Genomic DNA, 18,901 nt, shown 5'->3' with positions numbered 1-18,901 from the left:
TGTCACAGTTTTCGTTCCCATTCTCCACTGAAACGGCTTGACCGATTCTGATGAAATTTTGTAAGCGTATTGAGTAGGTCTGAGAACATCGTCGGCCAACATCTATTTTTCATCCCCCTAAATGTTAGAGGTAGTCCACCCCTAAATTTTATTTAGTATTTTAAGGCAAAACAACATTTGCCGGGACAGCTATTTTTACTACAAAATTGAAGAGATTTTAAATGATAATAAAATTTTTGTAGAAAAAAGTTCATAGCGGGTACAATATTATCTGATTGCTCTAGGAATAAGTGTGTAGTGTTTTCTATGTTGATTATCGTATGCCTCTTACTTGTTATTATGTAATTATTTATTTGAATTTGAACATTTATTCAAAACAGCAACACACAAGTTTCTTGCTCATTGTTCTTGTGATGAGTCTGCGTTCCGAAGGAGCGGTAGAATAAAAAAAATAGGCCTATTCAAAAGCTTGTATTGAGTTTATTTGAATAAAGAATATTTATTTATATTACATTTGAAAGAATATATATGAAAGTTGCCTGTGTAATCTTTACATATAATAAAATCGTGTAATTGTAACAGATGAAAAAACTGTGTATTAAGGTTTCACATTCAAACATCTTTGGGATCTTCCTAGACAGACAACAACCCCGGACTGAGCCCCCCGATGGCATCTTTGGACTCGACTTAAAATTAAATATAAAAGCTATACATGTTTCTATGAATATATCTATATATATATTCATAGAAACATGTAGATTTTGCAAATTTACATGTGTATCTTTTATATTTTAGTCTAAGAGTTATCCATAGTAATATAATAAGAATAAAAATTATATTTTTCATCTTTGTTTTTTTGGATAAACTCTATAATAGATGGGGAATTTTAAGAATTATTTCACTTACAATGGGTATTTATATTTATGGCAGGATATGTATGCATATTGTAATACATCTTGTAACTTAACCATGATTAAAGCAAATAAATCAATTACAATACAATTGTTATATAATTTTTATTAAAGAATATACAATTATATATAAATACACGTGCATTTTTTATAGTTTCTTCTCTGGTACTGAGGTTTTCTCCCACTTTCGTTTGTAACTATTGATGTAGAATTTTATGAATAAAATGAAGAAAAAGCTAATGTTGCCAGTGCAGAAGTAATGGAAGTACCACGGTATAGGGCACGGTGACAGCTTTTGCTGGTAATGCAGGTCAAGGACCACGAGGATGAATTGAACCTGAAAAAATTTTTTAGGTAATTGGTTGATGGTAGTATTTGCACTAAGGCGCGTTCAGTTACTTTTGTGATATAAATAGATAGATATGTTTTTTTGTAAATCCATAAATAGTAGATACAAACAATCACACTCAATAAACAAATGTTTATACCGTGCGAGGAATCGAAACCGCGACCATCGGAAGTAAAACGCTCTGCTAAATCACAAGACCACCGAGGCCGTCAAATGTTCATAATATGTGTTTTATAAAATTATATATATTTAATTAATATCTTGTCCTCCCAAAGTGGTAGTACAAAGTCCCGAAAAAAATGACAATATTGAAGGATTACAATAGAAATATATTTACTCCAAATATTACCATAAACAAATATTCTAAATGTTCTGTGAATAAATTGCGATATTAATATAGATTTTAATGAATATTTACATAATTAAATTGCTGTTTAATGATAATTAACAGATTATAATCGCAACTTACAAAAATACGATGCCACTACTATTAAATCGCATATTTTGAATAATATTCCTTGATAACTCACACTTCGCTATATAGTCCCAAAGTAAGTAGAGCTTATGTTATGAATACTAGATAAATTATATAAATACTTAGATACATTATTTTTTGTAAATACATTATATACATAGAAAACACTCAGACTGATATAAACAAACATACTCATGGATACAAATGTTTACACCGTGCGAGGAATAGAATTCTCGACGATCAGAAGTAAGGCGATGTGCTAAACCACTAGACCATCGAGGGCAACGGCAGTCTAAGGCAACCTAAGCACATGTCTAGGGCCCGATAATTAGGGTTTTAATTGCAATATTTATTGGGAGCAAAAGGATTGTTAGTAATATGGAATAATAACCACATTGCTACCAATGTACCATATCAGGTTGACCTCCAAGTGATTCACCCTAGAAACCATCATGATAAATTCATCGTAAACTTACCACGGCTACTAATCTAACCTTATGCTCATCTTATCATCCTCCACTAGTGCCCCGCTAGCGTAAACCGTTAACGCAGGTGGGTGCACCATTCCTTTATCATCCACAAATTTGTAATTTTTATTTAAGAGAAACACATTGCCTTTATCCTTAGTCTGCCATTGTTCGAGGGTACCCACAATCAGACTACTATACTTACCAATTGAATTTTAGTCAAATGTTTTTTCCACCAAACATATTTAGCGAACTCTGGTCCCAGCGAAGATATTCCGTAATAGGCATACATAAGAACGTGTACAAAACTGTTCAACAAGCCCACAACGACAAAATTATCCGTTGGAAAATGTACATAATGCAGCCACGTCCAAGTTACCATCACACAATGGTGGTACACATGGAGGAATGATGCCTGATTATCCTTCTTACGGAGTATGAAAAATACGGTATCCAAGAGGTCCAGGTGTTTTGCGATAAAATATATATAAATGTCACTAATAAGCTGCAAAAAAAATTAAATAATTAGATATATGTAGTTCGAATTAACTTTATTTTTTTACAGATTAATATATTATTATCTGTGGGCATTAAATAAATCTGTATTATCTTTTATTTCACATATAGTTATTGTTCTATACAGAATAATTTTCTTCTAACCTATTCTAAATTTCCTTTCGGGCAGAAGCTAATCTAATCTAATTACTAATGTCGTTTTGCCGTATAAAATGTAATTATGCCGGATTATAAATATGCCGGATTGTGTGTATGCTGAACAATAAAAAAAAATTGTCCCATAAATAAGAAGAAAAGGGAAAATTATGATTAGGGGTTGATTGTAGAAAGTTGAAAATAGGCACATGAAAATAGGTGTGTATGCCGAAAAATATTTTTTTTCCCATAAAAAAGAAAAAAAGACGGGGAAAATGTGAAGCAAACGAAATCGCGCGGGTCTGCTAGTGCATATATATCTTCAAGACTATTATTACTAATGCATTGGCAACTGAACTCAACTCCTGACATTTGGTGGTTGACTACATTTAAAATCAATAAGAATAAACTTATAAATCTTTAACATTTTTTAACACTTTCTGAGACTGAATCGAATTTGAATTTTTCATAAGAGTTCATAAGAGTTTTATAAATTCTTTCCACTTTTTCTTTTTGTCAAAATATTCAGTTATATGAATATGGAAAGTTTCCTTCAAGGTACATTCTACTTTGTTACCTTATTTGATCTGTAAACAAAATGTGGTAGCAAACCACGTGAGTTTTTCTTACCTCTTTTAAGTCTTCACCTTTAGGACAACCAGTGGTAATTATTCCATGTCTCAATATATATCTTGTATACTGAAATAAGAGAAAAATAAAATAACTGTTGATGTTGTGTTTGTGGAATCCTGCCGAGCTACTCCTCATCCCACATGTAATGATAAATATCAAGTAAGTGTTATGCAGACAAAACTGCGCGGGTCAGCTAGTATACAACAGCTAGTATAAAAGTTCCTCTTAAACTACTGTATGTATTGAAAACTGTATTAAAATAATATAAAAAACTAACTGTGCCCGCGATATTTAAGCAAGTAAGTAAGTAAGTAAGTCATTTATTTGCATTAAACTAAAGCTGTATGTAATATGAAAAGCATGCAAATTTTATTAATAAAAAAATTACATACATTAATATCTACATTATAACAATTACATTAATATTACATATTTAAAATTATAGATTATTAGCACTATTACAATTATTATTACTTTATTTGTATTTATAATATTTTTAATTGAAATAATCGTCCAGAGAGTAAAACAGTAACAATCATTTGGTTAATTTATTTTTAAAATTATGTTCATTTATTCTGCAAACTGTTATATATTTTGTGTGCAAACATTTTTTTAAATATGTTACTTTTGGGCAACACTAACAACAATGTTTGTTTTTTTTGATAGTGGGATGTAAACATAGATAAATTCTGTTTTACAAACAAATATATTTTATATTTTAAACAAACATTATTACGTAAAGTTACTTACATTAAAAACCGTTCAGTAGTTTTCGCGTGAAAGAGTAACAAACATCCATTCATACATCTCCATACATTTATCCATTCATACACACAAATTTTCACGTTTATAATATTAGTAAGATCTAAGCGTAGATGTAATGACAGTGATTTTTCATACAATATAAAGATATTGTTCTCTATAAAAAAGATACTTACAAGAAACACTAAATATGCAGAGTATGTGACCTGAAAACCGTTGTAAAACTTTAATACGTTTTTAAATTCATAAGCTGGTCTAGTTTTCATAAATGCAGGGAGAATAATCTTTATCATCACTAGATAGGTTACTAGGACAACAGCAATGGCTGGTAGTGTTTGTTCCAGAGGCCATCCTCGGATTGAATCTGCAATGAGTAAATTATACAGTTATTAAGTTGACCAGCCCTTTGGTAAATAGCAACTGTCGCCGCGAGAAGGAATCCAAGTAGTAGTAGAATGTTTGTAAGTGTCATACTTGGAGGTACAAAAAACAAATATATATATACATATAAAAAAAAGGTTAAATAAAAAAATGTCCCCAAGTATGGCACTACGTTTAGAAAGTTAGGTTAAAGTTAGGTTAGGTATTTTATAATTTATACTCGCGCTAGAGGCTTTAAACCCAGTCACCCGGAGGTTGTAGCCTCCGGAATTGATGCCGGGGTAAATGGATTCGCCCCGAGGCCCCAACCGAGCCCGAGGAACCTCCCTCAGGGAGAGCGGATGACCAGACAGTGTCTCCTTAATACATGAGATACATTAAGTACCGAGATATACTTTGTGAAGCAAGCCACCATACAACTTGTTTTGTAAACGGTATTTCAGTTGATGGGTGAGATCTGGCAGTTAAATTATAGTGTACCTATACATTAAAAGGCGTGTAATGTTATTGGTACTGAGTAGTAACGCATAAGCAGTATCTCGGGCGATACATGATAATGTAATGTCCCTCCATGAAACCTTTCTTGAATCCTTTATTGAATGATTATAATGGCATGGTGCACTGCATTTTAGCTGGCGGGACATCGATGGAAGGCAATAAGATGAGCATGAGGTAACGTTAGTTAGCCCATCATGGAAAATTCACCAGGTATTTAGAACAATGGTTTCCAGGAAGTATGGTATATGGAATGGAATCGTGTGTATGACCTACACACGGTTCTCCCTGGAAGCTGGTATGACACATAGCTTACAATCCCATTACCTCCAGAAACTATTAATTTCAAATATGGAGACAAGGGAGAAAGTGTATTATTCATAATGTTGACTGATGGCCTCATTGCTACAAATGCTTTTGAAGGTCGGCCTCCAAGCGGTTCCCACTGGAAACCATTATAATAAATTGCTAATTAATTTGTCACGATGGGCTAACTAGACCACTTAGCACATCGTGACAAATTCAGAAGGCCTCATGCTTATTCCATCATTATCCACTAGTGCTCTACATGCGGATACCGTTAGTGGGTGCAACGGCCGATCCTTGGAGGGGGGGGGGTCATGGGGGTCATGACCACCCCATGAGCGGGTTCCAGGATTAAGGTGGACCACAAATTGAACATAATGATTTTATTTATATATTTTGTCACCATGCAGATTATATGTAACTACAATACAAACCTTCAATACTCAACTAATTTAATGTAATATAATAACTTTGTACATTAATAAAACACCTACTTTTTATTTGTATCTATTGTTATTAAAATTAAATTATAAGTTCTTGACTTGACCACGACTATGTGACCCCCTCCTGGCGCCAAAGCTGGATCTGCCCTGGAGTCGGTGCACCATTCCATTGTCATCCATTTTAAAACTATGCACAGTAAGGAATAAAATTAACTCACCTGAATTTTGTATTTCTTCATATTCACCTATACCCATTTTAATATTATCAAAACTAAATTTAACTAATAATAACCACGCAAATGATATCACTCACTAACGTTTTCGTCCAGTCGGGACTGCCGGTCGATTAAATTAATGAATAATCCTAAGTAATCTGAATTAATTCTACCGATCGATTTCTATTGTATTCAAATTATTTCGACCATACATGTTCAATTAAAAGTTACATCACACACAAGCAAGAAAGTACTTAAATAATAACCATTCTGTTAAATCACAATATATACCTAGTATTCTTGCAAATGTTCTTTTTATTTTTTCATGTTTTAAGCCCAAAGAGGAAAAAGAAGATACCTCTCACCTCTTTTTTTATTTTTTTACAGATATAATGTATTTTTAGCTGGTATTTTGAACATTTGGAAACAGGCAAATTTACAATGCCGAAAAATTTTTCGGCATTGTAAATTTGCCTGTAGCTTTGTTGTAGGAGTTACACGAATATTTCTTGTATGCTTATTGCGTGTGAAATATATATTTTCATTGCTCTGTGATATTATGGTGTCTTAATTCTAATTATACTTAACATGATTTATATTCCGAGTGGAGGTTTCCACCACCAGCATATTCTGTTGCACCAGCGTATTCTCTACTATACTATAGATGAAAAATCTAAAAAAATATATTACTATAACTTGTAGGGCCAGTCCCTACAAGTTATAGTAATATATTTTTTTGCTGCTCTATTATAAATATAAATATATATATAAACAAATAGTTACTTGAGTAATTTATTTTGTTATTCAAGTGACTATTTGTTTACTTATTTGGCAGATTGTATTCACACAAAATTCTTAATAATGTAATTCAGAACAACATTTATAAAAAAGAGCAACACTAAAGTTTCTTTCCCATTCTTCTTGTGACGAGTCTGCGTTGGGAATGAGTGGTAAAATCTAAATAATATGACTATTCTGAAGAGGTTATATTAATTGTATTTTAATAAAGATTACTTCTATCACAGTTAACATAATATTACTTACTTCTATTATATTGTCACGATGATGCAAAGATCTGTTATTTCCTACAGAATGTTAATAAGTTGCATAATAGTAAACCCTCCATGGGTTAAAAAATAGTTCATCGCCATCATCGTCGCAGCCCGGAAGACGTCCACTGCTAGACATAGGCCTCCACGACGATCGGTCCTGCACTGCTCGTTGTTGTTGTTGTTATTGTGGTTGTTGTTGTGGTGGTGGTGGTCGATATTGTTGTTGTTGTTGTTGTTATGCACTAGTCTTTAATTCATTAAATAGATTTATAACCAGAAGCGCGAAACAAATCTCTAACTAACAGACATGAATCACCATTCTATTTACCTACTATTATAAAGTCAGACAGGTTCAAATTACTTTTGAGTGAAGGTAGTAATGCAATGATGTAATAACTAATCGAAATACTAATAGTAGATGCCAAAGACATTGCAATAAAACGCGTGTGACCCCAATTTTGCCATATTAATTGGTAGTAACTCTAAGGGTCACTAGGTAGATTTCAATCAAATTAAAAATGGAACAGATTTTTAGCTGCTATAGTACTGCTAATATTCACATCGTGGTCCATTGTAACCGCCAGAAGATGGAAGAAAATGAAGCAGTTGTTTTCTCACGAGTCACTTTCTTCACTACAGCATGGGGTTTTTCACGAAGGGAATATTAAGGTTTCTTAAGGGTCGGCAACGCGCACGTGATACCCCTGGTGTTTCAGGCGTCCATAGACTACGGTAACCGTTTACCAGCAGGTGGGCCGTATCCTTGTTTGCCACCTTCGTGGTATAAAAAAAAATTGTAGCTATGTACTTAAATATACATTAGTTAAATATACTAATGAATATATTAAAATTTAAAATAGAAAATATATCTAACGGGTAGCGGTACCGCTAGTAACAATGCCTTGTTCCTTTATAGCAGCCTGAAGATGGAAGGAAATGGAGCAGTCGTAGCTATTTACATATGTATGTTTGTTGAAGTATTTACAAGTTATACAAGAAAGGGAAATCGATCCCAAATAACATCTGACGGTTTATTACACCGCCTAACTTCCGATGGTTGCGGGTTCGATTCCTCGCACGGCACAAACAATTGTATTCGTGAGTATGATTGGTTATATCAGTATTGATGTTTTTTATAAATAAAATGTATTTACGAAAAAAAATATCTATGTATTTGTATCAGTTATCTAGCTTTAGCTAGCTTAACTTTGGGTCTAGATGGCGCTGTGTGAATTGTCCTAAAAAAAAAATAAGGCTTAACAACAATGTTATTTTTCTTATTCGCGTCTTAACTAACAACGGTGTTGCTGCATGTTTTAGATCCATCCGGCCTGCGAGATCCATCCTCAGCAGTCTGCAACGCTAACACACGATTCATGGAAGGGCAGCATTCCGGAGCGTTATTATTTCATTCATTATTTTTGCTCTTAGTGTTACATCAATTAATGTATGTTATTGAATATTTTAAATAAAATCATTCTATTTTAAGAACTTACGCATTCGCAACAGGTTCCCAATTTTCTTGTCTTTATTTCTTTGTTTAAAGTCTTACAACTTTTTCTACATTAATATTATTTTATAACTAGCGAATTCATATTTATACTTTTTTATTCTAAAACAAAAAAAAAATACTAAACTAAAGATATCCTGTATTACTACATGCATATGAATATATATACGGCACAAAAACGGTTACTTCTATATTATAAACAGACACTCCAATTTTATTTATATGTATGTATAGATTAAATTGTTAACTTATTAAACCAAAAAAAGAGTAATAAAATAGTCTTAAGCTATATGACATTATATTAATATAATAATAAACATATAGATAGATACACTTTCGTATTTGTATTATTTGTAACTAGCTACCCACCCTGGCTTCGCACGGGTGTATACCCGTATATGTATATATATTATACATATTAACCTTCCTGTTGAATCACTCTATCTATTAAAAAAAAACGCTTCAAAATCCGTTCCATAGTTTTAAAGATTTAAGCATACATAGGAACGGACAGACAGCGACAGCGACTTTGTTTTATACTATGTAATGATAATAAGTAAGTATTAGTTCAGATGAGGCAATAAGAGAAAAAAGTAACGACGAACCGGTTTCAGTAAAAAATAACAATACATATTATATAATTGAGAGCAGTACATCTGTACGTATGCTCTACTATATCTCCTGACATATAGTAGTTCCACTTATCATTCTACTACACTTGTATGTAGTTAAGCAACTTCTAAATAAGTTAGTTGCACTCATTTTGATGACCTCGGTGGTCTAGCGGGTTAGCACACCGCCTCACTCCCGATGGTCGCGAGTTCGATTCTCGCACGGTACAAATGTTGTATTCCTTGGTATGATTATTTGTATTGGTCTAGGTGTTTTTTAGGTATATTATGTATGTATTTACAAAAAAAAGTTGTCTAAAACCTACAACACAAGCTTTGCTTATCGTGGGACTAGGTGGCGCTGTGTTAATTGTTCAGGATTATTTATTATTATTATTATTTATTTATATAATTGAGACCAGTACGCAGGCTCTACAATGTCACTTGACATATAAATAATCTCAGGACAATTCACACAGCGCCATCTAGACACATATTAAGCTACCTAAAGCTTGTGTTATGGGTACTAGATAACTAGTTATGGGTACAAATGGTTATGTTTCTTTCGTAAATACATACATATTATATATATATAGTAGTTCCACTTACTATTCTACTATACATTTGTATATAGTTAAGCAACTTCTAAATAAGTTAGTTGCTCTCATTTTAGGTACTGGACAATTGCAACATGGTATATGAGAAGGGAAGGGGCTTTTGCTTTGCTGACCCCATTGCAAGCTATGAATGTCAGGTTGACCTCCACGCGGTTCCCCCTAGTAATCATCATATTAAAATCCTGGTGAATTAGTGCCGATAGCACACTGACCTGACCTCATTCTTATCTTATCATCTTCCACAGGCTCCCCGCCAGCGTAGGTTAGCGCAGGCGGGAGTACCATTCCATTATAATCTATTAAAAAAAATACATTATACGGATACAGATAAAGTCACGGGAAACAGCTAGTTTGTTATAAATTAGTTTCAGCCAAGCCTATATACGATATAGTCGTATATAGTTGCCTAGTTACGACGTTTAAGAAAAAAATAACTAACCTATCATTCGAGACCGAATTGCTTTCTTGTATACCTATTCGAAATACTTCATAAATATAAATATATACTTAGTCATAACCTGGTCAGATTCTCTCCACATCCCTCTTCCTGATGCTGCTACAAGGACCACACAATACAATACATACATAATAGCGGATCCATTTCTTGTATATATATATAGTACCAATTGTAAATACTTGTTCAATATAAATATGTACTTAGTCATAACCTGGTCAGATTCTCTCCACATCCCTCTTCCTGATGCTGCCACAAGGACCACCATACCCATCATAATTCTGCTACGAAGTGCTGGAATAATATACCTCCTCCTATAAAAGATTCTTTAACTGTGCAGATTTTTAAAAATAAATTAAAAAAAATACTCCTCCTCACACAGAAAACTGTGCCGTGATGTGTCTGCACTCCAAAAGCGGGGTAATGCAGGGTAATACTAGTGTCACCAGAATTTATGTTTTCAGTGTGTAGTTTATGTTTGATGTTTATTTATATATGGTAGTATGTCGTAAATGTTTGCTTTGTGTTGTCCGCCTGGATTTATGTATGTATGTGTATTATTATTATTATTTTATTATGTTTATTATATATGAAGGTGTCTGCTGAAAACCAGCGTCGTGGCACCCCGTCACGACATATGCTGAGCGGAGACCTAGTTGGTACTCTAATTATTAATATAAAATGTAAATTAAATTTTAAAAATTATTTTCAGTGTACCAAATAAACAATTTTCTTTCTATCTTTCTTTCATAATCTCCCCCCAACATATGTAATCTCTAAAAATCAGTCAAGACTGATTACTTTATTTTAACTTATGACACACATTACATCATTCAGTTTTAGTTGTTCCTAGTATTTAACCTGCTGTAACCTTTCAAAATTTAACATAAATAAAACTAGCATATTACGAGTCGATCTCACAGCGGGGGTTCCGTACAAATAATATTATTAAAAATGTAACTAAAGTACCACATACGCTGATAGCAAGTGATAAGTGGTAAGCATCGTTGATATGTTGTAGCTTGTGGTATTACCATTAATGGTAAATATATATATCGATATATACTACATACAGTAAAATAGAACTATAATAGATATCACAGCTTCAAGTCTATACTAATATTATACGAAGGAATAAACGGCTGAACATATCTTAATGAATTTTAGAGTAAAGATAGACTATACCACGTGAACGACATATGCTATCTTTTATTGCAAAATAACACACGAAGTCATGGGTCAAACAATCAGACACGTCTTTAAAATGATAATTACGACAATTGATAAGATCAAATGATACTTGCTTCTACGAGGTTTTTGTATTTTTGGCACAGAACCAAAAATCGTAAAACGATACAACAGATAATACACCGAGTTATACCATCAGTATTCGCTTTAATGAAGGTTTTTATATATTTGATACAGAACCCTAAAAACGTAAAACAAAAACTGTAGACACATTTGGTATCATTATTGCAACAACTTGATCAACTGACTGTTGTAATACTTATATAATGTAGTCATCCAAAACTAAAGATAAGATATTACATATCCAAAACGTAACGATGATTTTAATATGAAAAATATTTTTTCATGTGTAATGTTATTTGTTTAAAATTAACTATTATACTTATAAGGAAGTAAGGTCGAAAATGGGATGAATGAATTTTGTGAAGATGACATAGTAAGAAATGAAGTGATTTAATGACTGCGAACAGAGATGTATGGATGAAAAAAACTTTGGATTTTTAGCAGATGATTATGGTCTGATAACAATCTGCTATAACTTATTATAGTAGATGCCTTAGCATCTACTAAAAATAGGAGGTATAAGTTATGAACTATCAATCCAGGTTTTTATCCAAGGATGGCTTAGATCATATTTGGATAGGTATATATAAGGCGATAGGGTTTCAGGAGATTATTTCTTTTTATATTTTCCTGGCTGACCCGGCAAATGTTGTTGTGTCATATAAAACGCTATTAAAAAAATTGGGGTTGACGGTAGAAGGGTGAAAATCTAAGCCTAGGTAGTGACTTTGAAAACAGAGGCGAGCACAATAGATCTATATAGGTCGCAGTGCAAGTGTTGGTGTGTGCAGTGGTCTCAACACCAATAGACCAAATCCCTCAATAAAAAAAACTCTTTGACGGAAAAACTACTGAACGAATATTGAAGAAACTACAATAATATTTCATCAGAATAACACAGGCTATAATTTAAAACTATAATCAGTTTATTGAGCGAAATATTGATAAATATCAAATAAGTGTGAGATAGAAGAAATAATCTTTATTCAAATTAACTTAATGTAAGCAATTTGAATACTCTTATTTTTTAAATTCTACCACTCATTCGTAATGCAGACTCGTCACAAGAAGAACAAGCGAACTTAACAAACTTGCGTGTTGCTCTTTAATAGTGACGCTGAGGAAGTTGCGCAGGTCAGCTAGTACAAAATACAATATGGCATGACAACAATACATTATATCAGCGTCACTAAAGCGCCACAACGCTGATGCAATACATCTTAATAGCGTGTTTTGGGTATGCCAATGTTGCATTATATTCTATCAGGTCTACAAAAGCTACCACGAGTTGATGCAACATCTCTTATGTAATGTAAATTACTTTTTCTAGGTACCAAAGATATAAATATATATATAATAATTCTGAATTTTAATTTTTATTTTATTTTTATATTTCTTATACTTCTTAATACAAAAAATAATTAAAATAGCAGATATACATTACTGATACAAAAAGCAGTCTTATCGCTAAGGTATTTTTTCTAGGCTATCTTTGATAGATAGAGAAAGTAAAGCTATTTTATTATATATATATATATAATAGAATAACAATATAGACATACATATACTTACTAGCGTACATACATTTGGAAAGAATAAAAGAAAAAAGATTTTCATAAATTATATATTTTTATTACATTATAATATATGTATATATTTACTTTTCTTTCATTCCATTCATGCGCCATCTACCACTTACTGTCTCCTCTACCTAAAAGATATCTGGAATTGCTGAAACGATAAGACCACCTTTTGTACCCTTATCTATACATATAAATAAAATTGGAGTGTCTGTTTTTAATATTGAAATAACCATTTTTTACTGCATGGATATGAATATAAATACGGAACATACACCAAAAAACCACTTTTTAAAATTTTTGTCGGCCTGTATGTCGGTCTGTTTGTTCCGGCTAATCTCTAAAATGGCTGAACAGATTTTGACGGAACTATTTTAGGTAGATAGCTGATGTAATAGGGAGTTACTTAGGCTACTTTTATTTTAGAAAAATAAAGTTAAATTCCACGCGGACGAAGTCGCGGGAACAGCTATGTGACCGGCGGGACGGGATTATTAGTAATGGAGAATAACCCCATTGCTAGCAATTTGTCATGTTAAGTCAACCTCCTTGCGGTCGCCATGGATACCATCGTAGTTAATTCCTGGTAACATTGTCAGTACCAGGCTCACTGTCCTGCACTTCATACACATACAATACAACTGGTGCCCATTAAACGTATAAAAATGTCACAAATGTCTTAAATAAAAATGTATTGTATGTACATTTACTTAACATTTATTCTAGTACTGGCATTTAATATTTTAAGTAGTAAATCTTAGTTAAATCGACTTACTGATGAAAGTTTGTTTGTATAGATAATGTCATGAACAAATACACGTACCTTGTCACAATAACAAAATTATTGGCAATATGTAAAAATGTTTGAACTTGTTAATGTTGACAGTGTGACAAAATACTAAAGTGTTTACATATTACTTGAGACTGTACTGACAATATACTGAAATATATACATATTAATGTGTGGCGTCTAATGCGGAATGTCAGAACAGGAATACCAACTGTACTATAATCATGGTACAAGTACGAAATTCTTGGTTTTCGGTACCAGAATACTTTAATCCTCGTACAAATTTGTACGAGAGTTTTTAGCGTAACGATACTGTGGTCATGATACAATATAGACCACGGCAGGGTGGAGATTTTTCTTAATAATGTGGACTTATAACCCCATTTCTAATAATGTACCATGTCAAGATAAACTCCACGCGGTTCTCCCTTGTGATTGACCTCCTGATGAATTTGTTTCGATGGACTAACTGACCTGACCTAATTTTATCATTCTACACTGGTGCCCTGCGTAAACGGTTAGCACAGGCGGGTCATCATGTTATTATCATACTTATAAAAATATATATCCCACATCAGGTGACTTAGCTTGTTTAAAATTCCATGTGCAGATAGAATAGAATATAGATAGAATGCTTGTGCTAACTGTTTACGCTGGGGGAAAGGGGATTCTTAGTAATGTGGATATAATAACCTATTACTAGCAATGTACCATGTCAGGTTGACCTCCACGCGGTTCCCCCAATATACCATCGTGATAAATTCTTGGTGAATTTGTCACGATGGGCTAACTGAGCTAACCTCATGTTCATCAGGTCAGTCAACCCATCGTGGATTATTTATCAGGATTAACCACGATGGTTTCCAAGAGTGACTGCGTAAAGGTTGACCTGATAGAGTACATTGTTAAGAGACGCCACAAATTCTCATTACTAAAAATTCTCTCTCCCAACAAACACATAACGACATTGTAATTCGTTTAGGTTTCATGCAAATGTCTTGCTACATAAAAAAATAACGTCATAATATAATATAAAATATCGTCACGAAATCAGATAATTAAATACGTTGTAATAATTTAAGAATTATTTTAGATGCGTATTAAAATACAAATAAGACCTTTTCATACGATTTAAAAATTGAAAAGGTTTACAATTCAACTGAATTTTTAATCCCATCGAAACGGTTTTTTATTGAAATCTTTTCTTATGTGCTATCAGTCGAATAAAATTTTCTTGACCTCTAGTTTTGCAGTAATTCTAAAGATTACTTTTGTAATACATAATTATACCGATTTAAATTTCTATCACAATTAAATATTATAAATTCTGAAAAATAATCATCCTTATTAGTACATATATGTAAATATATAACTAAATAACTTTGTCAATTCTAAACCCAAAATGATGACGCTTTTTTTATTTAAAAGAGTATTTATTAAAGATGAATGTAACGATATAGTTTATAATTACACTATATCTTCAGTTACATACTAGCTTATCACCTTCATTTACCTTTGTCCTGTTTACTGTAACAAAATTGACAATTTCTCCAAGATATATATTTTTTAAATATCAACCCACTGACCATTTCTCCAAGGCATTGATTGCAAACTATTGCAAACCCCATGTCGAGAAACCTCTCAAGCGAATAAGGTGTTTTACAAAAACATCGTTCCTTACTGTACAATCACTTCACAGGGTTGTGAAATCCACTTCGTGCACGCTTGCCTCCGTCAGTATCATACCAGCAGTAGTGAACAGTGCCGCTCCTGAACGCAGCCGACCTTGGGGTGAGTGGTGCAACATAAACTTGACCTTGAATCTTGGACCTTAGCGCTTATGAAATTCGCTCAGAAATAGTCAGTGGGCATTGACGGCCTCTGTGATGCACAGTTTTTTTTGTAATCCGATTGTGAAACTCGAATGTGTTAACTAAAATATTGACCTTGGTTGCATCAGGTGGATAGTTTTTTTTAATGAATTTATTATGTAGTAAATATTCGCGTATATGATTCATAATAGATACTATGGTATTAAAACTTAACCATCTTTAAATATAATGTAAACTATATTATATTTAAAAATTAGTATTAAAGTTAGTTAGTTAGTTACGTTTCGGAATAATACTAATTATATCTTCACGACATCTATCTCAAATAGGGTAATGAGTGTCTTTGTCAACTCTCGACGTTATTGTTAACTGTATCATTAACTTGCCCACATTTATCTGCGTAGGATATCCAACGTAGCAAAGGACGGGTTAGGATTGAGTTATTTGGTTGTTAACACTATTTCCATCGCCGGAGAGTTAGTGATGAATTTAAATTCGCCAAATTCGGTTTCACAACCTTTGTGGTCTATAAATCGGGGTAGTAAATCACCACAATGTTCTTATATTGATTGATGCTTATTTTTTATTGTTCGTAATTTTTAGGATTTTAGAATATTTTGTATTTTGACATATTTTTCGTCAATTAGATATTCTTCTCTATAATATTGTAGTCACGTATATATATTAATCTTCCATATGATATCTCCTAAATTACAGTTAAAACAGTAACAAATTTCGTTGTTTGGTTTAGAAGATTACTTCTTCTTTCTTCTCACACAGAACAATAATGGGGACTGCTTAAAAATGATTACTGTATATCAACATCATAAAGACACAGTTTACTAACATTTAAAATCATCTAGAAAGTTCTAAAAATAGGAATTAAGGAAGACCCTTCAGGGCCAAACGGAAATTCGCAATTTAATATTCATGAAATTAATATTGACCTAATTATAACAATGTTTAATTTTTTATATGTTACCACAATTTATGAAGTAAACGAATAAGTTTCAAATATCTGTGGCCTGATTTTATAATAGAATGGCGAAATATTATAACAATAAAACTCAACTCCATTACCAAGATTTGGGTGCAATACAAGTCGGTTGTTATCTATTGCATTGCTTCAAATTTACCATCTTTTAAATTAAATTGAAAGAAGATGTAAATATTAATCACTGCTGTGCTATTTCCAATGGTAATTTTGATATTTGTATTGTGAGTTATTTGTATTTTATTTTACTTTTGTATGTGTAATAAATTCAAGTATTTATTATTATTATTGACAAAAAAGTAATTAGTATACTTTATGTACATATACCATTAATACTAGCGGTGCCTAGTGGTCGAAATTCAACTATAACAAAAAATACAAAAAATCTTTGAATCAGCAATAATAATTTGTTATCAGACAATTACAAAAGAGTATCTCAGCATGTGTTAAATACTTAGTAGTGGGTCTAAACCGTTTTTATGCATAATTTAAAAAAAAATGTTATCTATCTGCACTCCTTCTATATCTTATATATAAAATTCTCGTGTCACAGTTTTCGTTCCCATACTCCTCCGAAACGGCTTGATCGATTCTCATGAAATTTTGTGAGCGTATTGAGTAGGTCTGAGAATCTGCCAACATCTATTTTTCATCCCCCTAAATGTTAGGGGTAGTCCACCCCTAAATTTTTTTTTTATTTTAAGGCAAAACAACGTTTGCCGGGATAGCTAGTAAACTATAAGTGTGCGAAATTTCATGCTCTTCTCTCGGAGTAATTTCCGTAAAAAAAGGTACAAAGTTTTACTTCGTGTATGTACATAGTGATTATTTAGCACTAAATTACAGCGTGTTGAGGCAAAAAACAACAACACCTCAGCAATAAACAATGCATGTGGAGTCCTCAATTGGGGTGGTTACATCGGTTTTGTGGTTCTTACGCATTGCCGACAGTCGTCCTTTCCAATCTGGTGGGCCGCTAGTGTACCCTTGCTGTTACGTAACAAATGGATCATTTATATCCTAGCGCCTACTATATTACTAATACTAGCTTCTACCGCGACTTCGTCCGCGTGGAATTTAACTTTAGTTTTCTAAAATAAAAGTAGCCTAAGTTACTCCTTATTACATCAGCTACCTGCCAATAAAAGTCCCGTCAAAATCTGTTCATCCATTTCAGAGATTAACCGGAACAAACACACAGATATACAGACAGACAGACAAAAATTTAAAAATGTTATTTTGGTGTATGGACCCTATTTATATTAACAAGCATGTAGTAAAAACGGTTATTTCAATATTACAAAGAGACACTCCAATTTGAATTATATGTATAGATTAAAGTCGAGATTTTTACTTGATGTTGATGTCAAAATTTCATTTACCAGTCGATTTCATTAGAAGTACATAAAAATTAAAGGTATTCTGTGCATCGAAAATGCGAATTAGTGTTTTTAATGATGAAAATCATATCCCTCGTTCGTCGGGGTCAATGTTAGTTGCAAATGGTACCTTGACTTAATTGTAATTGTAACTAATTACAGTTGAGGTTGTGAGTATGTGTAAGGTTTAGGTTTATGTGCACATACTGTGTTACAAAATAATTTTTTTACTGAAGAGGACTTTGTAAAAACGTTGTCTACATGTACCTCAGTCTTATCTATTTTAATCATCAAGCAGTTTGCCTAAAAATAGTGACATTACAGCATAAAAAGTATGTGATCTTAGTACAGACTAAAGTCGTATCCGTCAGGCAGGAGTTGGCCTTCAGCCGCTCCTTAAGTCCTTCCGCGGGTTTGGAGTGCCATCTGCACTCGCCCCCTAACGTCCGGTGAAGCTGTAAAGCCCAGCTGGGGCCAACAGCATTACAGTAGTCCGAAAATAAAAAAATAAGTTCTCCAGCTCAGCATCTTAATCCTCCTTCCTTAATTCCTCCAGTACAGCATCGCTTAAATGGTATAAAAATGCATGAATACGTTTCCTGATTCTAATCTCGACCTATCCTGCTTCCGGGCGAAGTGTTCTAGCGGTTGAGCGCACCACATTAGTTTCGACGGTCGCATGT

At 32.9% G+C, this 18,901-nt stretch overlaps 1 protein-coding gene across 1 annotated transcript; it reads right to left on the bottom strand.

Moving 5' to 3' along the window:
- Positions 1–1,026: 1,026 nt before the first annotated feature.
- On the bottom strand, positions 1,027–6,212 carry LOC131854359 (elongation of very long chain fatty acids protein 7-like). Its single transcript, XM_059205466.1, has 5 exons — positions 6,092–6,212; positions 4,425–4,612; positions 3,484–3,552; positions 2,408–2,707; positions 1,027–1,248 (listed from the first exon to the last, which is right to left on the bottom strand). Exons 1-5 carry the CDS (start codon positions 6,126–6,128, stop codon positions 1,060–1,062), a joined length of 783 nt encoding a protein of 260 aa, XP_059061449.1. The 5' UTR covers positions 6,129–6,212; the 3' UTR covers positions 1,027–1,059.
- Between the last annotated feature and the right edge of the window lie 12,689 nt (positions 6,213–18,901).

The sequence above is a fragment of the Achroia grisella genome, unplaced genomic scaffold, assembly GCF_030625045.1.
Source record: "Achroia grisella isolate CSIRO2021 unplaced genomic scaffold, CSIRO_AGI_Agris_v1 utg976, whole genome shotgun sequence".
NCBI lineage: Eukaryota > Metazoa > Arthropoda > Insecta > Lepidoptera > Pyralidae > Achroia > Achroia grisella.
The sequence above is the reverse complement of the archived record's forward strand: the minus strand, read 5'-3'. Positions and strand labels throughout refer to the sequence as shown.

Excerpts from the sequence above, each read along its gene's own strand:
- LOC131854359 (XM_059205466.1), bottom strand. The coding sequence starts at position 6,128 with ATGGGTATAGGTGAATATGAAGAAATACAAAATTCAG. Across the intron at positions 4,613-6,091 it reads TGAAGAAATACAAAATTCAG|ATTCAATCCGAGGATGGCCT; the intron begins GTGAGTTAATTT and ends TACTCATTGCAG. Across the intron at positions 3,553-4,424 it reads CTGCATATTTAGTGTTTCTT|TATACAAGATATATATTGAG; the intron begins GTAAGTATCTTT and ends CTCTTATTTCAG.